Genomic DNA, 25030 nt, shown 5'->3' on the forward strand with positions numbered 1-25030 from the left:
GTCTGCCGGAATGATAGCTAAGAATACATTCCTGGCCATCCGTCTCAAGCAGGCTGCTTGATATTTATGCGAACGGAATGTTATTTTATTCCCCTCTGGTCATGCTTGTCAGCTCTCCGAGTGAAAAGTGAGGCGCGTCTTTGACTCATACTTCACGTACCGGAGCCTGGAGAGACTGCAGATTGTTATCATTATTGCTCATATTATATATTTTTTGGGGTGTGCGTTGAACATTGATGCCCGATTGGGAAGAACTAATGGCTGACATTGAGCGCACGGGATGGCAGCAGACCGGCCCATCCCGGCTCGGCGCCACGCGTCCGGGGGCCTCCGAGTCCCTCCATCAAAGCCGGTTTCGATGTGGAGTAATGAGGCGCTTGCTTTTTTAATTTGGCATGCCTCTCTTCTCTTCGCGTCCACCCTCCTGTACTTAGCCCTGTCGACGGTCGTCGGCTGTCCCGGCTCCCCGTAATTGATACAAAATAAAATGCATTATTTGTATTCAGCCAGGAGGAGCGGATTGCGTTCCGTGGGCTGTGGCTGGAGCTCATTTACAGCGTCTGAGGCCGGGCTTTCCGGGCCTCTTCACTTTGAGGGATACCTTGTCAGGCAAGAGGAGTCGTCGGAAATGGAAAAGCACAGCATGGAAGCCTAGTACATTTTGATTGCTCATATTTTAAACCAGAGGAATTTAAACAACTCCTCTTAAAAGGGAGTTCTCAAGATCTGGAAGCCAGGGGCGTTCATACGGCAGCTCAGGACCCAGCTAACTCGAAACGTAGCTTTCTCTGCATGACCCACCCCTGGCCTCCGGAGCAGTCCAACCTGCCGGAGTCCTGTCTCCTGCCAGGGCCCCCCTGACCCACCACCCACCCCCCAACCAAAGGTCCTGCCCTTCCTTGCCCTCTGTCCCCATTGCCTTCTCTGTGCCGAGCAGTGGGGGCCCCTCTGCTGCAGCAGGCCCTTCCCACAGCCAGGCCGCCTGGTCCCCGCACCCACAGCCTCCTCGCCCGGCCATGCACTCCGGAGCTCTCCCTGCTCCCACTGACCCCAGCCCGGGGCATCTGGTTTTTCTAGATACTTGTGTCACCGTCCTGGGGCCCCCACCCCCGACAATCCCCCGACCCTAGACACCCAGCCTCTAGGTGGCCGCAGTGCTGCTACCTGGGGAAGTAAATTCCTAGGGCTGGGGCCAGGGGGTGTGGGGACATGGGTGCGAGCGGGGAGAAGACACGAGAGATGGGGCTCCACCTTCACCTGCAGGCGACCTGGAGAGTCACTGCCCCAGCTCGTCACCTCTAAACTCCAGCAAGGATGGTTCTGTCGGTGGGACCTGGGCCCTACGCGCAGCGCGTCGGGCAGTGGGTGGGAAGTGACTCGTGGATTCCAAAGTGCTTTGTGCCCATCGGTTACTAATTCATCTTCCTCCATATCTGAAATAGAATTTACGGGGCTTACAAATGCTGATCCTGCTTTTCTGTTTTCATTATGACAACCCTGTGTCATCTTAAAAGCTCGTCTCCATCCCTCCCTCCAGTGGCCGGTTAGGGCTCGTGTGTTCTGTTTCTCCCCCCCCACCCCCACCCCAGGGCCTTCTCCTGACTCAGTGGTACTTTGTCTCCCTGTCACTCTCACACTCGCATTCTGAGTCCTTGTGGCCCAACCAGTGGTCCCAAGTCACATTTCTGTTTCTCAGGGGGCCATGGGCTGGCCGGCCGGCCTGCTCGACGCAGGAAGGTGGCATAGGGGCGGCGCCTTGCCTTAGCTCCTTCTGTGTGCGGGGCGCTTGCCCTGACCATTGAGTCACATGCGCTCAGCTGATGTGCTCGCTGTACACATGACGCCCCCTTCCTTCTCTGTTCAGGTAACATGGCTCCAGAAAAACAGTCTTTCCTGAAGGCATCGAGCAAGAAAGTAGATAGGCGTTCCTTCACTCCTAGAAAGTGGCTCCATGGGGCGGGGGTTTTGCCCTTCTCTCTGTGATGAAGCCCCGGTGCCTAGGAGAGCTGGCTCGTGGAGGACTCCGCGCTCACGCACTGTGTGTGGCGTACTTAAGGCTTCTTTAAGGGGAAGACTCTCAGCATAAACAGACTCACTCACGGAGTTAGATGTTCACCTTAAAGCAGGTTCTGGACCGCTGGAAACTCACGTGCTCGTGGTTTTACGATGAGCTCACCAAGTGCTTCTCTGTTAGGCAGCAGAAAGCTGCGCCATCCACCTGTGGGAGCGCCTCTCGACGGGAGCTCAGCTCTTTATAAAACTTAATGCCACAAATATGCGCGCAACTCCCATTTTCATTCCAGCTGTGTTCCAGGCTGTGTCCTGGTGAAGAGGCTGAAGCAAGTCCCTGCCTCCGTAAGGATCACATCTCGCCAGGAGGGCGTTCGTCGTCAGCAGGGACACAAACACACGGGGGGCGGGGCGTCACATGTGGGGAGCGCTGCCTGCCCCGCGAGGCAGTGGGACTGGATGCCAGGCAGCCATGGGCAGCGGCCAGAGTGGGGAAAGCCTCTCTGGGGGCCTCTCCTTTGGCTTCTTAGACCCACACCCTCCTAGTTTCCCTGTGATCTGACGAGCGTCGAGCTCACTCTGGCTTCCCCACAAAGGAGGAGGCTGTGAGCTGTGTGGGGTGCTGCGCAGTCCCGCCGGGGCTTGTCCACTGATGGGGCTGGTGGCAGTGCTGGCGGCCACCGCGAGGGCATGGCAGTGGCTGGTGGGGCGACCTTGACTGGAGCAGGGTCAGCTGTGACCAGACACAAGCAGCAAAGAGGGGAGAGGCTCAGGGGGCTCTGCTTTAAAGAGGATCAGAAATCAGGTGGTGGCTGGGCAAGGGCATGGGGTCACGGAGGGTTTTGTTAGAAACGGGAGACAGTGTAATAACAGCACGTTTGATGCACGCTAGAGAGGGTATGAAAGGCGGGGGGCAAAGTCGCTCTGGGGGCAAAAGGGGGCAGGGTCCAGCTCCCAGGACAAGGAGGCCCCGGGTCCATGGGAACCAGGGACAGGAAGGAGGATGCTGTCTTCTAATTGCTGCTTTTGGGGTTTTTTTTTATCTTCAGCAAAATGAAAAATGATGTCTTTGTGGGGGAGGGAGTGAGGTGTGGGGCATTTGAGGAGAACGGAGGAGGTGTGATACAGCCTGTTGGAGAGCGGGGAGCAGCTTTACTCTGGGAACGTAGTGCATGGAAGGGCAGGCCAGAGGTCCAGCCCCGGTGGGCATGAGGCTCTGTTCCTCCAGCAGGACCTGAGTACAGGTGGAAGTCAAGTTGGACGAATGATCAGGAAAGGTAGAGGGAGAAGAGCGCCACTAGATTAACCCTCAGAGTGTGGGTCCTGGTGTAAGTGAGCCGAGAGACAAAAATAAGACTCAGAGGAGCTGGTTCCCCACAGCGGGCCTGGGTCAGGACCATGAAGGCTAGAGAGAAGGAAGGAGCTTAGCGAGGCGGAGGCATGAGAGGCCAGGAGGCTGAAGTGAGCACGTAGGAGGAACCGGACGTCATCACTCCTGAGTGAGGACGGGGTGAGCTGCTGCTGAAACAGTCAGTGAGCGAAGAAGGGGCAGACGCCAGGGGTCTGTGGGTGTGAGTGGGCTTACGGGGGGCATCACTTCAAGGGGATAGGGCTGGAGGGCAGGGGGAGTGGTCTGCAAGCAGCAGAGAGGGCAGGAAGGACACCTGCCCCCACCTGTGTGCTCCCTGGGGGTGGGACCCCAGTGCCGTCACCTGGGAGGTATGTGTCCCCCCCCCCCCCCGGGGAGAGCCAGGTCATAGCGGGTGAAGGGAATATTCTGAGAGGTTTGCTCTCGTGAGGGCGTTTGCACAGATGGACCAGGAGGAGACTGAGCAGGTGACGAGGAGTGGAGCAATTCAGATCCTGCAGGTCTCCCTGTTGCCATTTTAGACCCGTTGGTTTTCTGTGGTGGGAGCTGTCCTGTGTGTTGTGGGATATTTCTCAGCATCTCTGGCTTCTGCCTACTTGATGCCAGTACACCTCCACCTGTCTCAGTCTGATAACCAGAAGTATCTGTGGACGTTATCAGGTGTCCCTGGGCAGGGGTTTCCAGCTGAGAGCCAGTGGCTTAGTGGGACTCGGGAGCCACAGGTGGATGGGTGTCCTGGTGTGGAAGGGTGCCCACGGAAAGGAAGGCTGGAGAGGCTGCTGATGGGCCGTCGGGGGAAGGCAGGTGTCACTGCTACCTCAAGGCTGCTGCTCAGCCATTTGCTTCAAGTGAATCAGAGATTTCTCCCTGAATTACAAATATTCCAAGGGATCCAGAAAACTTGGGAATGAAATCGCCCGAGTCCCTGTTAATGACTTTAGGAACAGTTTTCTGCATCTGGAATGGAGGGAGATCCCTGGACACAAAACATGTCGTTTTGTTCCCCAGGAAGGTGAATTATGACTAGTATTCCAGGGAGTGTAAGGTCATTCCCAAGTCAGATCCTATATCAGGATGTTAGAGAAGTGCTGTGGGTGAATACAGAAAAGGAAACAGTGAACTGACTAAACAGGATAGCTCATTAAGGAGAGAAAACATGAAGTGGGTTTCCCTTTATTGTTTAAAAATTGCCAAAAATGTGTGTCAGTGGGGCGGCCGTGTCGCCCTTCAGCAAAGCATTTGACGAGAGTGTGCGGCAGTTTCTCCGTAGGCGAGGCCGCGGATCTGGAGTGGGACGCGCGGATGTCTTGTTGCGGGGTCGCTCACCGGCGCTTTCAGCTGCGCACCGCTGCGTCTGCAGGTTGGAGGCTGTTTTGACTCCTCCCGGTTTAATGTCTTTTCTGGTGTCTTGGGTGGATATACCAAGTTGTGTGCTCAGAATGAATAGCCAAGGCAATGGGGAAGGATCTACAACGTCGGGGGGCGTGCCCTGCTGTGTGACGCACCAGGACGCCTTAGCCATCGCATTCAAGGCCATGTGCTGTTACAGGACAGACAGACGGAAGGAGTCCCAGAAGGGAATAGAGAGCACAGACATAGAGCCACCCCACATGGATGGCAGCTGTGACATGACCATCCGTAACTCAAGGGTATATTCTTAACATCTTGCAAAGGACGTTGGTGTGTGCCTTCAAAAGGAAGTACTGGATGATGGGAGGGACCTGGGGTGCTTATGTGGTAACGGTGCCGCCACTCTGTGCTCAGCATCGTACGGGGGAAGTGGGCATCTGCAGCTGCCCTGGGGAGCAGGCATGCCGGTTAGATCCAGATGACTGACAGCCAGCCCAGTGCGGAGAGGAGAAATGTTCTTTCGGGAGAGAGCATTACAGCAGTGGAGTGGCCTAAGGATTAGGACACACAGTTGGGAATGAAAATGGTGCGTTGAATTGAGTGGATGCCCACGGGACAGACTGAAAGAGCAAAAGGCCAGCCTGCTGTCTCAGAGGCCAGTCGTCCTTGCCCGTTCTCCTCACCCTCCTCCATGGTGAGGCTTCAGCTCCTCGGGGTGGGGACGGGGGGCGGTCATTGTGACATTGTGATGGTCCCGTCATCTGTCAACCATGCCTGACACAGGGTAAGTCCCGAATAGTCAGAGAAGATGGGTCAGAGAGTGAATGAAGGCTTACAACCTGGGCAGAAAATATCTGAAACGAACAAAAAATAATCCCTTCTGAAGTGTGAGCGTTGAGTAATGCTCTAAAAGGGTTGCTTCGGGACCAGCTAACGCTCTCGGATCCCAAGGTCCCTTAGCAACACCAGGCGGCCTCTGAGCCCTCAGAAATGATGTGCACCTGTTCATTAGATTAGCCTTTTTTTTTCTGGGACATTTACAGTTTTCATCTGCTATCCAGTGGGATCTAGTATTTTTAAAATATGTATGAGAATTGCTACTTTTAGAAGAAGATTAGACCCCGCTGAGCAGTCTCCAGGGTCTGGTGCCGTCCAGTGCCGCTGGGTTATCCTGCAGGCACTTTGGGGTGGTCGGGCCCCCACGCCGTCCTACTCGTTTTCCTGACACTTTACCACCTTCTACTGCATCTGGGCTGTGGCCGCTCGGAGGGAATCTTTATCTGCTTTTCTCAGGGATGGAGCCCAAGCACCTAGAAAAGTGGCCCACAGTAGGCGCTCAAAAAATACTCGTTGAACGAATGGAGTGCATCGCAAAGCACTTGGTGTCGTCTGAGTTTACAGAGAGGCCGACTCGTGAAATAAAGAATTCTTCAGGCCCTGCAGGCAGTCGGATGGTGCCTCTCCTTCTCATTTTGGGAAGACTCTCTCTGGTTGAAGTCCATGTTTGTTCCCTGCTCTTTTAAGCACGACTCTCGTGTTCTCTTGGATAAAGAGAAAGATGGACGTACTAAATTGAGTTTCACTTACAGTGAATTCACACATGTGTGTGCAACGGTCTTAAAATTTTATAAATAGCTTCAGTGAATCAGTAATTGGCAGGTCTGCTATGGACAGAGACACGGCGGGCCATGTTTCACTAGTAATAAACCGGTGCCGCGGTCGTATGTGATGCTGAGGGTGGAAGTAAGCAAACCAGGACGCCCTCTTTCCTGTGCACACGCACAGAAGCAGAGCTGCCGCCAGACGCCTTCATATGTGTTCTCAGCCTCTGATTTCGCTCCTAATGTATCAGGGTAACTATGGGAAGAGAAAAATAAACTAGTAAAAAGCATGGACTCCTCACTTTGCTTTTCTAGAACACCGATCATGCGAAGTAGAGAATTTTAAATGCTCCACAGCCTACAGATGATCCAAAAATAAAGTCTTTTTTTTTTTTTTTTTTAATGGCAGGTGGTACATTAGAGGAAACGGCCCCGTGAACTTTTAATACTGGATGCTCTGGGGCCTCCAATCCAGGGATCTCAGCTTAATATAGCACTTGTGGGGCCTGGTAGGGTATTGGAGGAGCATTGCTTTCGTATTTCTGCAAAGTCGACTTTGTAAGTGTTAACTTTTGCGTTCTTTTGCCTTTTCCGGTCCATGGCAGACACGGGGCTGGGCGACTCCGTGTGCTCCAGCCCAAGTATCTCCAGCACCACGAGCCCCAAGCTCGACCCGCCCCCCTCCCCTCACGCCAACAGAAAGAAGCACCGAAGGAAGAAGAGTACCAGCAACTTCAAAGCCGACGGGCTCTCCGGCACCGCTGAAGGTAAGGTTTCCCCGGGGAGTTCAGGGTGAGAGTCTGAGTCCTGCGTTTCAAGCTGGGGAAGTCCCATACCCTTAGGACCACACATGCACCACAGTGCAGGTCACCGCAGGTGCTTTCTGTGTACAGGGCGACACTAGAGAGGCCTTGGAGCTGCCTCATCACTGACTGATTCTCAGGATCATTCCACCAGATCAGCTCTCGTCCCTTCTGGCAGTCGTCATCTGGTAGAAGGTGAATCCGGTTTCCCTGTCACCCGCCTGGGCAGGTTCTGGGTCTTGCCCTCCCTCCGCACCCTGGGTCAACAGTGTCCACTCCAGCTGGGGGGCGCCATAGTATTTTATTCTAATAAAGACGGTTGCCTCTCCTCCTCGAGGAATCTTTTCTGGTATCGGCTGGTCTTAATTCTTACAAGACAGCTACCCCAATCCTGGCTTTCAGCAACACATTATGATAAATGCTCCTTCTGTGAGTGTCATTCCGCTCTTTTTGTTTTGTGGGCTCTATTAATATTCCAGTTGTCACAGTTTGTCACAGTTTGTCTTGGTTCTCCTTTGACTTGTTGAGCCCCTAGTTTTTATTCTCGGTGATGGCCAGATGTGATCTTTCTGAAGTCGCTCCTTCAGATGGATTTACATTTTTTTATTTCACAGATGCAAAGTGGAGATGCGCGCGCACATACACACACACACGCACACATTATGAGAGGCAAAATTAATGCAGTTGTAATAAACAAGCTGAAGAAAATATGTCAAAGGAAAATAAAAATTTCGCAGCATCGTTGTTTAACATTAATTGTTATTTGTGACACCATCAATAGTAAAAGAGTCTGTTTTCAACACGCGTTCCACACACACGCCAGAAATACTTTTATAACTTATACCCTTTCTCTTTCTCTGTTTCTGCCATGCTTTTCCTGAATCCTCTACTTGGTTGTTCAGAACTACAATTTGCAGTGTTGGAGAGTGGCTTTTTCCCTCCTAGTATCCAGCCATGAGCCTGTAAGCCCACAGTGCATGCATTAGCAAGGAAGGAACAGAGCTGATGGTGTGCTGTGCACCGGCAGCCACGCCCCACCTGAACGGGAGGTTGGGGAAGAAACCAGGAAGAAGCCTGGCGCCTCACCAGGGTGGGTGACATGCGCCACACGTACCCCAGGGGAGGGGAAGATTTGCTGTAGGGAAAGGCCTCCTGTCCGTGTCACAGATAAACATCTTACTGGGTATGTCGTGTTTCTGACAACTTTTTTCAGAAGCACCACTTGGTAGAAACTGATTATCGGGTCCACCTGTAAGTACATTACACATATTTTACACTTTCTAATTATATCCTACCCACCTCCTGACAGAGTGAAAACTGTGTGAGTAAGATACAGCCTTCAGGTAAATCAGTGGTTGCATATTTAATTGAACCGCGGCTTCAGACCAGCGTCCCTGAGCCAGTGGGGACTTGAACGAGGTTTGAGAGGTGTCCGTGAGCTTGTTGGACACCCGAGAAGCTCCCAGCCCGTGTCCTGAGTTCCTGGGACCGTATCCTGTGCTCTGAGCAGTAGCGTATAATAAGGCCGAGACAGATCCTCCAGGCAAAAACAACCTTGGACCCTTTCATTAAAAGGCCTTAGTGCACGGTGGTGACACAGACAGACAGACAGACTCCCAGGCACCATAGAAACACCCAAATTAGGAATTGCCACAGTATCTCAAGCATGGATGATGAGTAATGGTTGACGTGTGTTCAGAAATTCAACACCAGTGATCAGAAGGGAAGCTGCCCCTCACTTCCTGGTTAACGGGTTATTGTGTCTGTAATACCGGCCATGACATCCTTCCAGTTCAAAATAAGGGAACAGATTCTCTATAAAAAGAAAATGATTCATTTTTCCCTAGGAAAGGTTACATACAAAACAGTAAATGAGTCATTTTTGTGAAGCGCACTATAGTTCATTATTTCTAAGGCACTCATTTTTTTTTTTTTCATATTTTAACATCTCTGAAGCCATAAGGCAACCTACAATTGAGGTCATTTTAGATTTAGTGATACACAGTATTTTGTAAAGTCTTAACGGCTGTTCGCTTCTTTACATAAATGGCGTAAACCATCTAAATTTAAACATCTGTTCTTGAAATTAAAGCTAGTTGTATATGTTTTATTTTTAGAGGATATTGTTTAGTTTTAATTATAAGAAAATATTTCTGTTTCACTTTCCTGCAAGGCACTATGACTGGTTGCTTCCACTATATTCTGTGTTAGACTGACCTCATTGTGAAAAATTGGAATTGTAGATATAAAAAGTTCTCTAGAAGATGTTTGAAAAGTAGTTAAGTTATATGGTTTTTTACATAACCCATTGGAACAAATGACAAATTCAGACTTCTTCAGAGTATAAGAAAGATAAAGTATCACTGAAAGTTAGCTACTTCAGTCAGGGTCCTGGGGGAAAACATGGCACCCTCAAGCTGGGTCATTGAGGGAAGTTTACCATGGGACTGTCTACAGAGGTGTGGGAAGAGCTATGGGGTGGTGCAGAATCCCAGGAGTGTAATGGGCAGCAGAGGGGCCAGTTATCAGGACCCAGAGAGAGAGCTGTTTGGGCAAGGCCTCCAGTCAGGAGCTATGGCCTTCAGCAGAGGGACCTATCTAGCCTATGGTAACCCAGAGGGTGAGGGACCCGGGGGACCGCCCGAACTTCATTGCCCTTCCCGCCTCTGATCTCCTGCCTGCCCCCCTCTTTGACTAAACCCAAGCAGAAGCCAAAGGGCACCAGCCACACGGGTCTGCCTCTAAGGCAGAGACAGAGAGAAGGTAGAGATGAAGCAACAGAAGCAAGGTGGTGCTCATGCCTTTGGCAGTTCCTCTGAGAAATCCCTGGGGAAGTCTGTGCCCTGACCTCGGTAAGTGCGGTAGACCAGAAGCCTCTCGAGAGGGCGGGGCTGTGTGCTACCCACCGTTGTCTCCTGGGGGCCTGGCCTGAGCCCAGCTGCGGGGTGGTCAGAGCTTCCTGAATGCCCCTCTGTACCATTCCCCAGCCGAGCCCACCACACAGGAGCCCTAGACGCTCAGCCAAGTGCAAAGATTCTCTTGCCAGCTATTTCTTACCTTGGCAGCGTGCTTGTCCAGGAAGGACGAGCCAACAGGATAACATCCTCAGTGTCTGTGCTGCCTCAGAAGCCAGAAACGCTCTGTCCACATGGGGGCTCTTGGTGCACCTGATGGAAATAAGGCCGCCCTGTCCAGCCAGTTTCTCGCGGTACCGGCATTCGTGATCGTTGTCCTAGTTCTCTTATGCTGAAAAACGATTAAACTCTATACCCGATGGCAGAAGATGCTATAACCTAAGTTGAACAGTCATTTGCTTATATGTATAACTTAAAATGAATGGAGTGAATCTAGTAAATTATAGAAGCAGAAACTGTGATCTTTATAAATATAAACATAAAAGAACTCCTTATCTTCATAACTATTTTGGGTTCTAACGTCATAACTTGATTAGGAATGTATGTATATGTGTGAGCGCTAGAGAATTTGTTTGGGTATTCAAGCCAGTCACTGGGCTTATCTAAAACGATTAGTATCATTTAAAGAGTCAAAAATTAGGGGCGCCTGGATGGCTCAGTCAGTTAAGCAGCCCACTCTTGATTTTAGCTCAGGTCATGATCTCAGGGTCCTGGGATTGAGCCCCAGGTTGGCTCCACGCTCAGTGGGAAGTCTGCTTCAGGATTCTCTCTCTCCCTCCACCCCTCTCTCTGCTCATATGCATTCTCTCTCTCTTTCTCTAAAATAAATGAAAGGACCTTTAGAAAAAAAAAAAAGTCAGAAATTAAAAAATAACCCAGCCCCTCCTTGTGCTGTGGAGGAAGTGTGGGGTATAAGCTGGGGCAGTGAACTCTGACTTTGTGAGAGGGACCTCATATGTCATCGAAAGCAGAGTGCCTCAGAAAGGTGATGGATGCCTCGTTGCTCCCAGGGCTGATATCTGAGGCTAACTTTAGGCAGGAATAGGACACTTTCCCAGTGAGTTTAACTTTGAGAACAACGAGCCTCATAGAAGCCAACATCCTCTGGCTGTACCATAAAAAAGGTGCAGGTGGTCGTTACGTTTAAAAAATAAATAAAAATTCACGTATCCCATTTCTACTTGTACTCCTATTTAATAGACCCTTCAGAACATTGGATATTAAAATATTGGTGATTTGATTTTAAACTGGGTTTGATTTGCTCAGAATTAATTACATTGTATGTTCACATCTGGGCTCTGTACTCTACGATGATGACAGACCAATGAAGGTGAATTCGGATGTGGGCAAGACGCATGGATGTGGGGACTGAAGCCCATGATGTGGAGGGAATCTTTGAAGTATCTAGAAGAGCTGTAGGGAAGGACAGGAGCCTGGGGGCATGTGAACTCACATCCTGGGTGGCCCAGGTGGGCTTCTTTGGGACCGGTGGATGGACGCTTCAAGGAGATGGATTTTGGTTCAGATATTAGAAGGCAAACTTTGTAAGAAGCAGGGCATCTTGTCCCCTGTGGTGGCCACAGCTCTGGCTGGAGGGGAGTTCAACCCTGGAAAGGTGCTAGCACCCAGGGCCCTGTATTTGTCACCAGAACCAAGTTGAAGGGCATGTGCCCAGAAACCCCTGGGCAGTAGAAAGGATACAGATCTTTAATGACTTGCTGTGTTTTGGCATTGTCTCTGAATCTCGATGCTCTCTGGGCATCTTCTTATCCAGGGTCCAGTAGTGAGCTTACCGTTGCAGAATTGAAATAGAGTCCTGCATTCTCTGTGGTCCCAAATCTGGTGGTTCTCGTTAGTTTTATAACATTCATGCAAGTTTGCATCAAGTGTTAATTTCCCTGTTCCCCCAGTGAAAAGGTGGAAGTAGAGAGAGGTTAAGTGGCTTTCTTGTCCAGGGTCAGGTTGCTGGTAGGTGACAGAACTTTCTCTTGATTCTCTGCCTCAAACTCTTTCCACCAGGCAAAAAGCAAGTCTTTGAGGTATGTGGAGCGGCTTTTGAATCTAGGAGTGGGGCAGACAGAGTAGCTTCCTTGATATTTCTCAGATTCCATGTAAAGATACTGACTTTTATATGAATCATAACATCTAGAAGTTGTGTAGCAAAGACCTTTCTTTAAAAATGCAGAGCCAGTCGGGATTTACCCAATCTTATTATATAAGAGGATAGACAGAAATCCTGTTGTGTTACCCCCTCCCCCTTGGGTTCACAGTGCTTTGTTCCAAAGGTCTCAGAAGGGAATTTATTTTATCCTTCTCATCCTGATCCCTTGGTTGTTCATTCTGGGTCTTTATAGAACCGTTGTATGGTTGATCCTGGATGGATACTGAAATATTATCTTGTGGAGGAAAAGTCACAAATGGCCTCTCTCCGTTAGGATTAAAAAAAAAGAAGAAAAAAGAAAAGAATTGCCCATCCCAGCTGCACTCAGTAGGCAATCAGAGGCAAGGCCTGAGCCTGAAATTTGTTTACAAATTTCATTAAGTCCAAGTTGCAAAGGTCAGCCCGGATGGAGTTTTCCTTCCTTCCTGCACCGAAGAACCTGACATGGCGAAGCATTTTATCCTCTCGTCGAGTATCAAGCATCCAGCACATGGGAAGCACTGTGTGTTTGGCTCCGTGGGAGACACGAGAAGTAAGACTCAGCTCCTCTCTCCTCCCAGAGGCCCTTAGAGCCTTAACCTGGAACTAAGACATACACAAGAGACCACCTACCTTTTCAGCCCATGTTTAAATGAGGCGTGCGGGGGGTAGTTGTGAACAGGATGGAAGAGCGTTGAGTTACGAAAGGGGAAGGGAACATGCCACAGAGCTTCATTTTATCTTCTGCAGACTGAGTACATACGGTTATTTAATAAAACGCTGCAGAAGGCATCGCGTTTTCGTTATACGTCCTGCGTTTACAACTTAAAACACCAGCAGTGGTGCTTAATTTGGCGCAAAACGGAGTTTCGTCTTCACCTTCACTTAGCTCCTACTAAGGAAACAGCTGTTGCTGTGCCTGATCAGTTAGTTCACCTTTTAGCTCCGGAAAACAGTGTTTTACTCATGTGGCAGGGTTTTGGAAGGCAGTCTGGAGAGGAAATACCATGCACGCACATCATCTGGTCTTGTTCCTGCGCGCTTAGGGTTACAAGAAGGCAAGACCCGGGGCACTGAAGCTCCGTTCATCGGTGACCATTGGGTTGTGTTGACTCTCGTGCAGTCTGGGGCATCACTGGGTCATTTGGGGACTTTGCACATGATGATTCAGTGGTAGAGAGGGCAGTTTGTTACGAAGTGTTGCATCACCGTGATGTTCTTGTCCTTCCTCCTTGGCCACAGCCGACAAGCCAGGTACTCCGCGTTGCCCGTGATGGTGCACGCAGCCAGCCTGGGGGAGGGCCAAGGAGCTGCCTTCACGGTTGGTTCCTGTCTGTGCAGTTTTCTCATTTGATTTCGTATTATTTGGAGGTGGCTGGGGGGGGGGGGTGTGAAACCCGTGCAGGCATCACTAGCACACATCACCTTGGATTCCCTCCTTTTAATTTTCAAGGACCTTCCAGCAGCACCCCTCGCGTCTGCTCCTTGTTCTAATTTTGGCAGCTGCCTTGAGTCAAAAGAGAGGGAACGAGAAGCGTCCATAATCGACTCCACAAAAACTCCATAATCACCAGCCATGTTTTAGAACAGTAAGGACTTCATAATTGAACTCCCTCATTATTAAACTAGTTAGTGCATCTGAATTACTGAGTCGAGCAATTAATCAGCATGAATGTGAAAAACCAGGAATTTGAACTTCTTCCTCGAAGATATTCCTCGAGTACAGCCACTCGGAGAAGGGAGCCAGGGTGGCTGGGTTTCTTCGCCCTTGAGCTGAAAGTCAGAGGAGACACCACATTTTCGGAGGGACCTGCTACTCCCCACAAACCAGGTCGTTCTTCCAAAGCGAGCTCTCAGTTTGTAACCCCAGCTCCCCCGAGAACGGACTTGCTGGATTTGAGTAGCTCTGGGTTTACTCTAGACGTCGACAGGATAGATGGCGCACTGTGGACTCCAAAGCCATCCTGCAGGGTCCCGTCCTCCCGACACACACGAGCTGGAGGCGCCCGCGGCTCCTTTGTGGAAGTCGGCGGGTCGGACATAAACAAAGCTGAGTCGGCCACAGCAGGAAGACCCAGAACAGAGGATCCCCATCATGATGAGCCGACAACAACAGAAGCGGTTTTGATATTATTTTTTTTCAAGTACACACAAACTAAAGAGTTAGATTGAGTTCCCTGGAAGTGCATTGGTCACCTGCTGGCTGTGACAGAGGCGACCCCTGCCTTCAGGATGCCCGCTGTCAGGTGGAGCGCGCACGTCCGTAAACAGGCCGCGTCCACCGAGCAGAGCAGCCTGTGCAGGGACCCCAAGGCATCCCGGCACCTTGGGGTCCCCGGGGGAGGCCCTGCAGAGGAGGCGAGCCATTTGTAGAGGAGGAGATCTCTGCTGCTCCAGAAAAGGAGGGGGAGTACAGAAAGGGAATGGTGATAAATAGGGGTCCCAGGGTCTTCTGCTGTCCACAAGCAGGGATGGGCTCACCTGTGAAAAATGCAGACTCCTTTCAAGGTGCCTGTCCCAGAGGACAGGGATGTGACAGACCTCAATGGCTCTTCTTTTCCCTCGACTTAGGGGTGCTGTTCTGCAGGGGCCTCGGTCGGCATGAGCTGCCCACGTTCTCCAGGGTCCAGGGGCAGACCGCGAGACAGCACGTTTCCTTCTGGGTGCCCTGGGAATGGAATGCTGCCTAGTCTGGGACACCGAGTCACCTGCAGGTTATCCCTCAGAGTCCTTTTCTTGATGTTCTCAGAACATCAGAGCTGTCAGGACCTTTGGTTATCGCTTATCTGTGCGACGACACGGAGACCCCGCTGTGCTGTGCTGTGCTTGACCGGGGCCCCCGAGCCAGGAGGGGCAGGGCCAGCGCGGTTCCAGCAGGGCCTTCCTGGCCATTCCGGTTGCGTGGGCACTTTTTATACTTCTGCTTTGCTACATGTATCTTGTCGCAAAAGTACCGGAGGCAAACTGACACTGTAATGCTCAGAAGGAAGATGTGATGACGTGTCTGAGTCAGCGTCGGCCTCCTGGGGGCCTCAGACACTTCTTTCCGGGGGACCCCAGGACGGACTGGCCCTTGGGAGGTTCCAGCTGAGGACGCCGCGTCTTCCCTCGCAGTGCTGGCAGTAATGAGACGCACACGTTGGGGGGGCTTCATTCCTAAGGATGTAAAGCAAAACGGAATAAAGACGGTGACTGAATGCAGAACTAGGTCTGTGTAGAAACAACTTGGTTAACGGGAAGGACAAATAAAATTCACATACACCATGTGTCTCCGTCGGCCGGGGCCGTGACAGACCCACAGATGGGCAGCTTAGACGGTGGAAATTCATTTCTCCCAGTTCCGGGGGCTGCGAGTCCAAGAGCAGGGCGAGGCCCGTCTGGCTCTCGGCGAGCACCTGATTCCCAGCTTGCAGAGGCCACCCTCCCACTGTGTGCTCGTGGCCCTTCCTCCATGTGCACACTCGCTCTTCCTCTTCTTGTGAGGCCACTAAGTGCGTCCCGGGGGCCCAGCCCTCTCTGCACCAGCCCTGGTCTCCTCCCGCCGTCTCCATCTCCAGCACCGCAGGCTGCAACAGATGAATTTGGAAGGACATAAACATTCAGGCCACACAACCTTGTGACTTCCTGTTCCTGTCCGTGGGCTGGGATGTGCCCTCTTGTGCCGCTGTAGGAAGATACTCCAGGGACTCGACCGCGCAGCCCACACCTCCCTCCCCGCGCCCTGGGTGCCTCGTTCGGATACGTCATCGAGTGTGAGGGAGGGAAGCCAGGACTGATTGAGCGCCCGCTCTTGAACGTGTGACTCATCGCAGCCTCCAGACGCCCCGGTGGTGTCGGGTGGCACGGTTGTCTCCGTTTTCACAGGGGAAGGACAGGGTTCAGTGAAGTACTGCAGGTGATGTGAATTCGGGGTCTGCCTCCAGCCTCGAGGACTCATGCTGGCCACCTGGCAAGGACTGCAGGGGCTCGGGCATGAGGAGGAGCGCTGGGCAGGGCCACGCCTGCCATGCCCCACCATGGCCTTAAGAACCCAGAAGCAGCGAGGCGCCTGGTGGCTCAGTTGGTTAAGCCTCTGACTCTTGGTTTCAGCTCAGGTCGAGATCTCGGGGTCCTGGGATCCAGCCCAGCTTCAGGCTCCCTGCTCGGTGGGGGGTCTGCTCCCCCCTCACCGCTCCCCCCACTCGTGCGTATACGCTCTCTAAAATAAAAAATAAATCTTTAAAAAAGGAATTCGGAAGCAGCAATCCCTTTGCCACTTTTGACCTCAGCATCTTTCCTCAGGACCCCTGTGGTGGCACAGCTTCTTGGCAGTCTCTCTCCCGTGTATGCGCACACACTCTGGTACATTCCAGGGAAATTCGGGAGTCACTGCTTCAGCCCCTCTGCAGGCAGTTGGAACATGCAGGACTGGAGGACAGGCTGTCTCCTGTCTGTGACAAGGGGACGTCACTCTTGCAATTTTTTAAAACTTAGGGATGTTTAACTCCCTATCACGGATGCAACAAATCCATGTTTTTATGTTCATTCTGAGGATGATACCCTTTTTAGGGGGGATGAGGGGAGTGATGCACTTTGAAGATGGAGGGTAGAGGGAAGCCGTGGACGAAGCCCCCCACCATTTGCTTGAACCCCCCCCCCCCGCTGGATTCAAGGATTAATCAAATGTGTGCCTCGCGGGCTTGCGGGGTCTGATCGTGGCGTGCTCCCATGTTGTTGCAACATGTTAGTGGGGCTCTGGAGCAGGTGTGGTCTGAGGTAAACTGTTTGCTTAGTAATCTTCACTAATGCCCTCATGCTTTCAAGTGTATCCCTTTCCGTCGGAGCTGTGCGGTCGGCGCCAGGCCCGAGCCCGGGGTGTCATCACTGATGAAAGAGGGAGGCCCCTGAGCCCCACAGCAGGCCTTGCCTCTCACACACACACAACTTATCAAGGGCTTCTTTTGTACTCGGGACATGGAGAAAATTGGCCATTTGTCTGTGGGGTAATGGGCTCGGCTGCAATATGAAAATCTCTCAAATGGTTAAATTCAATGACATTATATCCGAGTTCATGAAGAGCGACAACTGCACACAGTTTAATTCTATTTAATTTTTTTAAGGGGGAAAAAGCAGAAGGGAAAATGTTTTAGTTTCTCTTAAGCTGATTTCTCTCTGCTTTTTCTTTAAAAGTGCCTTTCTAGTTGCCACACAGTGATGTGATCATTATCTGCCACCTCGTCGCCTTGCTGCCTCTGCATGCAGTAAAATACAAAAAAAAAGAGAGAGAGAGAGACCAGGGGAGCTTGTGAAGTATGACTTCCTATCCCAAGACTCATTGCCTGCGATTCGTAGCGCTTGACAGTAATGATCTTATTACAGTACTCTGGACCTTGAAGAGATTTCATGAGGAGAGAGAAAGGACAAGCCTCCATGTAATCAAGTGGTGCTGAATATTCCACGCGTTTTTGATCACACACTGATTGGGCACAGTTTTAGCCCATCTTCTAGTCAATTATGCATGGCCCCTGTGCTCTCGGATAGTCAGAAACATTGATGGCTGTTGTCTGGGTTTTGGCAGGCAGCCAGGGGTTTGAAGTGCCTTGCACACCATCATCCCAGGATAAGTGCTTTTTAGTTGGAATTGATTACCTTTCTTTGGGTTTTGCTTAATAGCAAAACTGCATTTGGAGAGGGCTTCAGGTGAAAAATGGACGGATTAGCCATTTAGAGCATCTGAACTCCCAGTCAATCCGTAGGCTTCCCTTGTTTCTTGTCTAATTTCTGTTTAATGATACGACATTTGATCATAGTTAAGATAGTCCACGTCCTCTGCCACCAAGCACACATGTTGAGCATGGAGGGCGGGTTGGAGCACGTGGCCACCGCGTGCGAGTTCCCAGGACAGTCCGGGTGCGGCTCCAGGCTCCGAGGGGGTCTCCGTCAGTGAGCGTCCGTCCTAGCCTGAAGGCATTAATTACTAGAGAGCTTTGTGTCTGCAGGAAAATAGGTGGTGGATTCGTCCTACAGTTGACTGGCTCGTCGCAGGTAATTGTGGGGCACGCGTGGCCGCGGCCGGGCTGGGTGCGTTCTGCTCCGATGCCCAAGAGGGCTATTAGCTCGGGGTTTATGCAGTTGTGTACTTCCCGTTATCGATCTCGAAGCCTAGTGATATTTGAAAGGATGGGATTTTTCCTACCAGAATGATCACTTGATATTGGCCATTATGAAGTTAACACAGTTAAACAAATGATAATATGCCTAAGAGAACACGGTTATGAACCAGGATTTTTGCTTCCCTGTGTTACCCTCTGAATTCAGGTTCTTGGCATGTAGATGGTCTCAGAATCATCAGATAGGAACACTTCAAAGTTCTTTTTGACATGTTGTGTACAAGACTGAGGAGTTGGACATGCCAAGGTGGGGGGTCAGTAGATGTTTCTAGAAATCTGTCCTGAGTCCGCCTCCAGCCATTGAGGTGACAGACACCGGAAATGGGAACTGTGCCATTTCGCCATGGGATACCTCAGTAACCTGACTTTACTCTTCTTAATTGAGTAAATAGGTAGCTTTGTTCTTTTACTTGGTTTTCATTTAGAGCTTTCTTGCTTTCTGCAGGTGGGAATAATTTTCCTCTTCAGTGGCTCTCTGCAGAAGCCATGAGTCTGTAGGCAAGGTTACTAAACAGCCCTAGGAGAACTTACCAGAATCCCTAACTCCATGTTCTGTGTGCACGTGCGCACATGCACACAGAGGGGTTTTTCCTTTCTCAGTTTGGTGAAAATAACATATTTTCTCTCAACGTAGATTGAGTGATGATTCTTGAAAAGAAAAAACCGCAAAGCAGAAAATCAAAGTTGACCATCAATTACAGCCAGAATTGCAGCCGAGTGTTGCCTCGTGCATGGTGTGGGCAATTCAGCCTGTTTGCAGCCTGTCAGCCCCCGTGGGGACCTGTGCATCTCAGTCACATCCTCACTCCAAACCTTGGCTTATCTAGGACTTTTCCTAAGGCATAAATGCATATAAAATAAAGGATTTTATAATAGGCTATCTATCAAAGGATATTCCTTGATTTTAATAAGTTACTATTCAAGCTGTGAAAGACTTTTGTCATCTTACCCATGGCTACGTTTCAACAGGTGAGAAAAAAGTATTTTTACAACAACTGGAAAATATAAAATCCACAGCTAGCAAATAATGCAAGTTTTAAAGGCCATAACTTTAGAAGAGCGTGGCATACAGTGTGATCTCCTTTCAACCTGGTAATTTTACCTGAACAGGTGGACCTGGTGTTCACATTTAAAGAGAAAGAGTCAATAAACTGGTACAGTTTCATCTGTGGATGCAGAATAGCTCTTATAATTAACGTGTAATTTACCCTGAACAGGCCAATCAATTGGTGTAAACAATTTAAGACCAATTGCTTTCTTAAACTCCTCCCCGCCCTCTCTGTAAACATTGGTTCCTCACACGGTTGGGAGAACAGTGTCTTAAAGCTAGGACGCAAGAGGGAGGGAGGGAAGGATTCACCTTGTGGTTGGTGGTTTGGGACCATTTTCTTGAACAACTCACAACAGTGAATGTAACCCATATTATCATTGGCTCTCGGGGAGTGCTAAAGACAGGGATTGGTGGCACCCGCCCCCCCAGTCCTGCCAGCAGGGGTGGGAAGGGACATAGACATGGTTTGGCCGTTTTGTTTTGAGCAGCATAGAAACGCCCCCACCATGAGCACTCACGGAGGGCAGGGAACGAAGCCAGCCCTCGGCCACCGTCTCCTCCAAACCGTGCATGGTCCCAAAATGGTGGTAAAGAGCCGTTGGTCTTCTTAACGTTTTGAACGTTTGAAGATGAATAGGTTGCTGGCGTCAATAACTTCAATACCTTCTACTTCTGGTCACAACTGATCAGATTAGTTCACCCAAGAGGCTTCTTTGTCCCAAGTTCCTTTGCTTAAAGAACTCTAAGACATGATTTGAAGCCATTCATTTATAGGCCCAATCTAGTTCTTGGTGTAACTTTTTTTCCAAACCCCATTGTGTTCCGAACCCCCCCCTCCACAGTGTCCAGATCAATGAGTACATTGTGTGACTGGGATGGAACATTCCATAAGCGCTTGAGGTCTGCGTCTAGGAAGGGTGCTCAGCACTGCAAGGCCATTTGCAGGCGGTCTCCAGGGAAGGAAGCTGGGAGAGGAAGCGTGCCTTAGGGGAGACTCGGGGCTCCAGGGATGCTGGGGCCGCATGGGGGTGCGACCTAGGGGCCACAGGGGGGAAGCTGGACCCGTAGCTGAGGTGCTGTCGGGGGACCAGGGCTGGGAGGGGCTCCATCTGGGCAGGGCTACTCCGTGGGCGAGTGGCATTAGGCTCCATCCTTCGCTTCCAGCTTCTCTTCCCATTTTCCCTCATTCTTGCTTCTCTTCTTATTTCACTCTTTATCTTTCTTTCTCAAGCTTCCTTTATCTGGGACTTTTCTTGCTTTTTTCTCATTTTCTCTTTCCCTCTTTTCCTATGTACACCTTAATCGACTTCTTTTTCTCCCTTACTTTCTTACTCTCTTTCCTTGTGTTTTGTTAATTTTTTAACTTTCTGTTTATCATGAGAAAATACATAACATAAAATTTGCTGTCTTTAAGCTTACAGTTCATGGACATCGGTCACATTCACAGTGTTGTCCAACCATCACCACTGCTGATTTCCAAACTTTTTTGTTGCCCCAAAAGATCCATAGCCAGCCCCCTCCCCCAGCCAGGGGTGACCTCTAGCCTACTTTCCGGCTCTGCGGATCTGCCCGTGGTGGACATGTTCTATAAATGAGATCATTTAGTGTCTGTCCCTCGTGTGGGCTCCTTACACTCCGCCTGTCTTCAGGGCTCACCCATGCACACGCGTGTCAGTGCTCATTCCCTTTTTAAGGCCGATGTGTGCATTTCAGTGTGAGCACAGACCACATTTGGCTTACATGTTCACATGCTGATGGACACTTGAACTGTTTCCACTTTGGGCTGTTGTGTAATGTCGCAGTGAACGTTGGCATAAAATATCTGAGTCCCTCTTTCCTTAACATGGCTCTCTGCCTTTCCTTTTTTTCCTCATCTGTACTATGGACTTGAAGGACCTCCCACAGTTGAGTGAATCAACTTTTGTCTCCCTCTTAATCACAAACCTAAATATATGACTTGATTGTGTGTTTGAGTCTTTTCTATTTTCCTTTCTAGAAAGCTCTAAATGTTTTAGTTCAAAGCTCCTTGCACTGGTACGCGAGTGTTGATGGACTCCCCACGCCCGCCGCATGGCTGGGTCACACCGCCCAGCGTCCTGCGCCCACGTGGGGGCCCCTCCCGACCACCCGGACTCGAAGCTGCGGGCCGGTGTCCCCAGAGGGTGCACTCCCATGTCCACACACCGGGCCCTCCGTCTGGGCACAAGCCTGGCTCACGGTCGTTGCTCATTTGCAGAGGCCAGCTTCCTCCCTTGTCTCCGAAACACCGGCGTGCCCTCTGTAACTTCCATAGTGAGTGGCCCGGGGGGTCCCTGAAACCCGAAAGACAAGAGATCACCAGTCCTTAACTTCTGCCGACTCCTCTTTGGCCAAGATGGGCTTTTCCACTTCCCTTCCGAATTAGTGACCACGGCCGTTTGCCTTTGTCTGCGTGCCTCGTTGGGTGTCCCGGCCGCCACCTTCCCTGTCCTCCTCACAGCACTTCCCAGGACTCGAGTTCTGGTCCCTGGTAGCCGTCACTTAATTTTTGAGACGACTCGGGGCTGGGCGCTGGCGCCCTCCTAGTTCCTGTGCGTCTTCGCCTGCGCGTCGTCACAAACTTCAGTCCAGGTTGACCAAGGAATGCGTCCGGCTGCTGTGAGCTCCGTGGTTGCATGTTTCTCTCCGTGAAAGCTCAAATATTATCTGTTCTGTGAATCAAAGTTACTATTAGAGTAGAAGCCGCAGTTTTCAGGACAAGTCACAGCCCTTGAAAAGGCCTCGTCCCTCCCTCTCTGCTCCGCCCGCCCCTGCTTCTGGCCACCCAGGCCAGCAGGTGCGGTATCGGCCCTCAGAGCTGCCTCTGTGGCTCGGGCATTAGGACGGAGACCCGCTAGGATGGCTCGTCTCTGCTCCACGCCTCACCTGGACGACTGAGTCCAGAGGCTGGAAACCTCTGGAATGTTTGTCAGTTACTTGTTGGTGCCTGTGAGGACCTTTGTGGGGCTGTCAGCCGGAACACCTGCACGTGACCTCTGCACACGGCCAGGGCTTCCTCCCGGTGCGGTGGCCAAGCACCGTGGGAGAGCCGCATAGCCGGGGGGAAGCCGCGTTCCCTCTGTGCCCGAGCCTCAGGGGACACGCAGTGTCACTTCTCCCGTAAACTGTCGAGTCCCGCCTCAGTGCCAGGCAGGGAAATAGACTCTGTCTCCTGCTTAGAGTGTGGCACCGTTCTAGAAGAGCGTGTGAACCTCAAACATCGCTGTTCCCATTATGGAAGAATTGCCACAGGTAGTAAATAAATATGTGATATGTCAGGTTGTGATCGATGCAGTGGAACGAGATGACGCGGAGCAGGAGGACTCAGGACCCCAGGGAAGGGCAAGGTTATTTTCTGAGGTGGGCAAAGGGGCCAGGAAGGCTCCCTGAGGAGACCTTGGGGCAGAGATGCAGCGGAGGTGAGGCTGGGAGCAGGTGGTCCTGGGGTTGGCATGTTCCTGGCAGACGGATCATGTTCTCACTGGAGCTACGGGGGCCTCATTAAACTCAGCACTTGTCCCTAGTCAGTATGCTGACCTCTCTGCATGTTTACGTTCTAGTGCATTGCTGACTTTTACCTTCATTTCAGTGTTGTAATTATTCAGTGGCAAAATAACAGGAGAAAGAATTTCATTTTATTTTTAAAGAATTGTTACACATTTATTTCTCCATTCTTTAATAGAAGAGTCAATATAAAAATATTTCAGTATCTTCTAGCCTCTTCCCCACATACAGTTGTATTCCAGTATGATGGGATGTATCCTTTCCAGGTGGCACCGGAACATGTGCCGTTTTCAAAGGTGATCCAGAGACCCACCAGATACAAAGGATGCTCAAGAAAAATGATCGTTTTTCTGCATACCACTTAAACCGCTTAAAATAAAGAAGATGAAATACAGAAAAAAATTTTTAGTATTTTATTTTGCATAGAATTATTTTCAGAGTTGGGAGAATGGCATTAGGAGTTTTCCAACAGCAGGAGAAAGACATGAGCACTTAATAGTGGGTATTCTCCTTTCTAGTGCTCTTAAAACAAAGGCAATCACATAAGGTTATCTTGCTTCATGGGTAATTAAGGCATTTCACTCTGCAATCCCTTATTCTAATGAAGAAGAAATTTCTCTTTTGCTGAATTCTTGTAAGGGCGTTATTTCTACTCATTGCTCCGACTTTGGAAAATGTTCCTTTTACTTGTGATTGTCTCCTTAATGTCTTATTGGATTGTGAGTCAGAGGGAAAAAAAAAGTGAAGATTCTCCATAGAATCAAACTTTTAAAAAACGCTTAGAATCTCACTGCCCATGAAGGCAAAACGCAGCATGGCAGGTATCCAGATTCCTCTCTTCGCCCTTGGGTGCTGGCAACATTCTGCTCACCTGTGGCGTTTGCTTTCTTGGCAAAGGGCGTGGTGAATCCAGACAGGCAGGTGGCCGTGCGTGAAGAGAGGCTGGGATGGTGGAAGTCATGTGACCAGGCAGATAGGAGCGGTTAGGAATTCGGGCTCAGGAGCCATGCGTGCTGGGTTTGAATCCGGCTCTACCTCTTACTGGCAGGATGGCCTGAGCAGGCTCCTCAGCCCTCCCGCGGCAGTGCTGTTAGCTGTAAAAGGAGATGACTGCTGGCCACCTGCTGTCAGGAGTCACCGAGCTCCTACGTTCTGGGTACACAGGACAGAACCCGCCCCTCATTCCTTCCTCGGGATTCGGTTCATACATACCACAGTGTACTCTTGGGAGCCAGACTACTCGCCGTGTATTTGGAGATGATGCGGACTCACCCGAGAAAGGCCCAGGGGCCCTGTTATGTTCTGACTTAAGAGGTCACTTGCTAAATTGTGTTTTTTCCAATGTCGTGGGCAGGAACCATCAGCGATTATCCACGAAATAGCATTGACCAAAGTTTTCAAGCTGCTTCTTCAACACCCAGAGCACCTGCCTGTGGTGGGCAGTGGCAGAGAGCGGCCCCTCCCACGGCCCTGTGAGGGGGACAGAAACGGTTCCCACATGGAAACCCCACTCCACAGACTCCTCTCAGCCTCTGCGGTTGCTCTCCAGATGACAGCCGTGGGCACGGCCGCCTCCAGGGAGCCTGTCCAGCCACAGAGGTGAACTGGAGACTCTGCACTGTCGTGACTGCCATTAACGCTGGACAGCCCCCCCCCCCCGAAAAAAAAAAAACCACAAACACAAAAACAAATTGAAAAAAAAAAACATTGGAAATTCCCTAATTAAAATAGTGGCAAAAGTGCATTAAAGGCAAAGAAAAACAACTGAATGTTCAGGCTGGATCTTTACATGCACAGCCTATCAGTGACTTTAACAGACTCTGTGCCTTCAAGACTCGAGTGGAGTTATTTTCCTCAGCATGGGCGGCGGGAGGCCTGGAACCCCCCAGGTCACAGCCGTCCCGCTGAGAAGGCTAACCCTTTGCAGGGCGGGCAGGAGAACGCACTGATTTTTCCTCATGTTTCTACACTGCTGGGTCGACAGTTACTTCCCGCCTGGGGCCCCTTGTCCTGTGTCTGTGACCCATTTGTTGGAAGCATTCCACACGGGGGAGAAGTTTGGAGAGCGTCACATCGTCTGTTTCCGTGTTGGGAGTTTTAGCACATTGAAGGCTCTTGGA

General features: G+C 50.7%; 1 protein-coding gene across 13 annotated transcripts in view; it reads left to right on the forward strand.

The window, feature by feature from the left end:
• The window catches only part of AGAP1 (ArfGAP with GTPase domain, ankyrin repeat and PH domain 1), a 524718-nt gene that overhangs the window by 388529 nt on the left and 111159 nt on the right, over window positions 1–25030 (forward strand). For 10 of the 13 annotated variants that reach the window (XM_078071496.1, XM_078071497.1, XM_078071498.1 and 7 more), the window contains one exon: window positions 6936–7097. The exons of the other annotated variants lie outside the window; for them this stretch is intronic. In XM_078071496.1, coding sequence (XP_077927622.1) covers window positions 6936–7097 — 162 coding nt within the window. The remainder of the gene's footprint in view (window positions 1–6935; window positions 7098–25030) is intronic. 13 annotated transcript variants of the gene reach the window in all.

Source organism: Halichoerus grypus, chromosome 4 (assembly GCF_964656455.1).
Source record: "Halichoerus grypus chromosome 4, mHalGry1.hap1.1, whole genome shotgun sequence".
In the NCBI taxonomy this organism is placed as follows: domain Eukaryota; kingdom Metazoa; phylum Chordata; class Mammalia; order Carnivora; family Phocidae; genus Halichoerus; species Halichoerus grypus.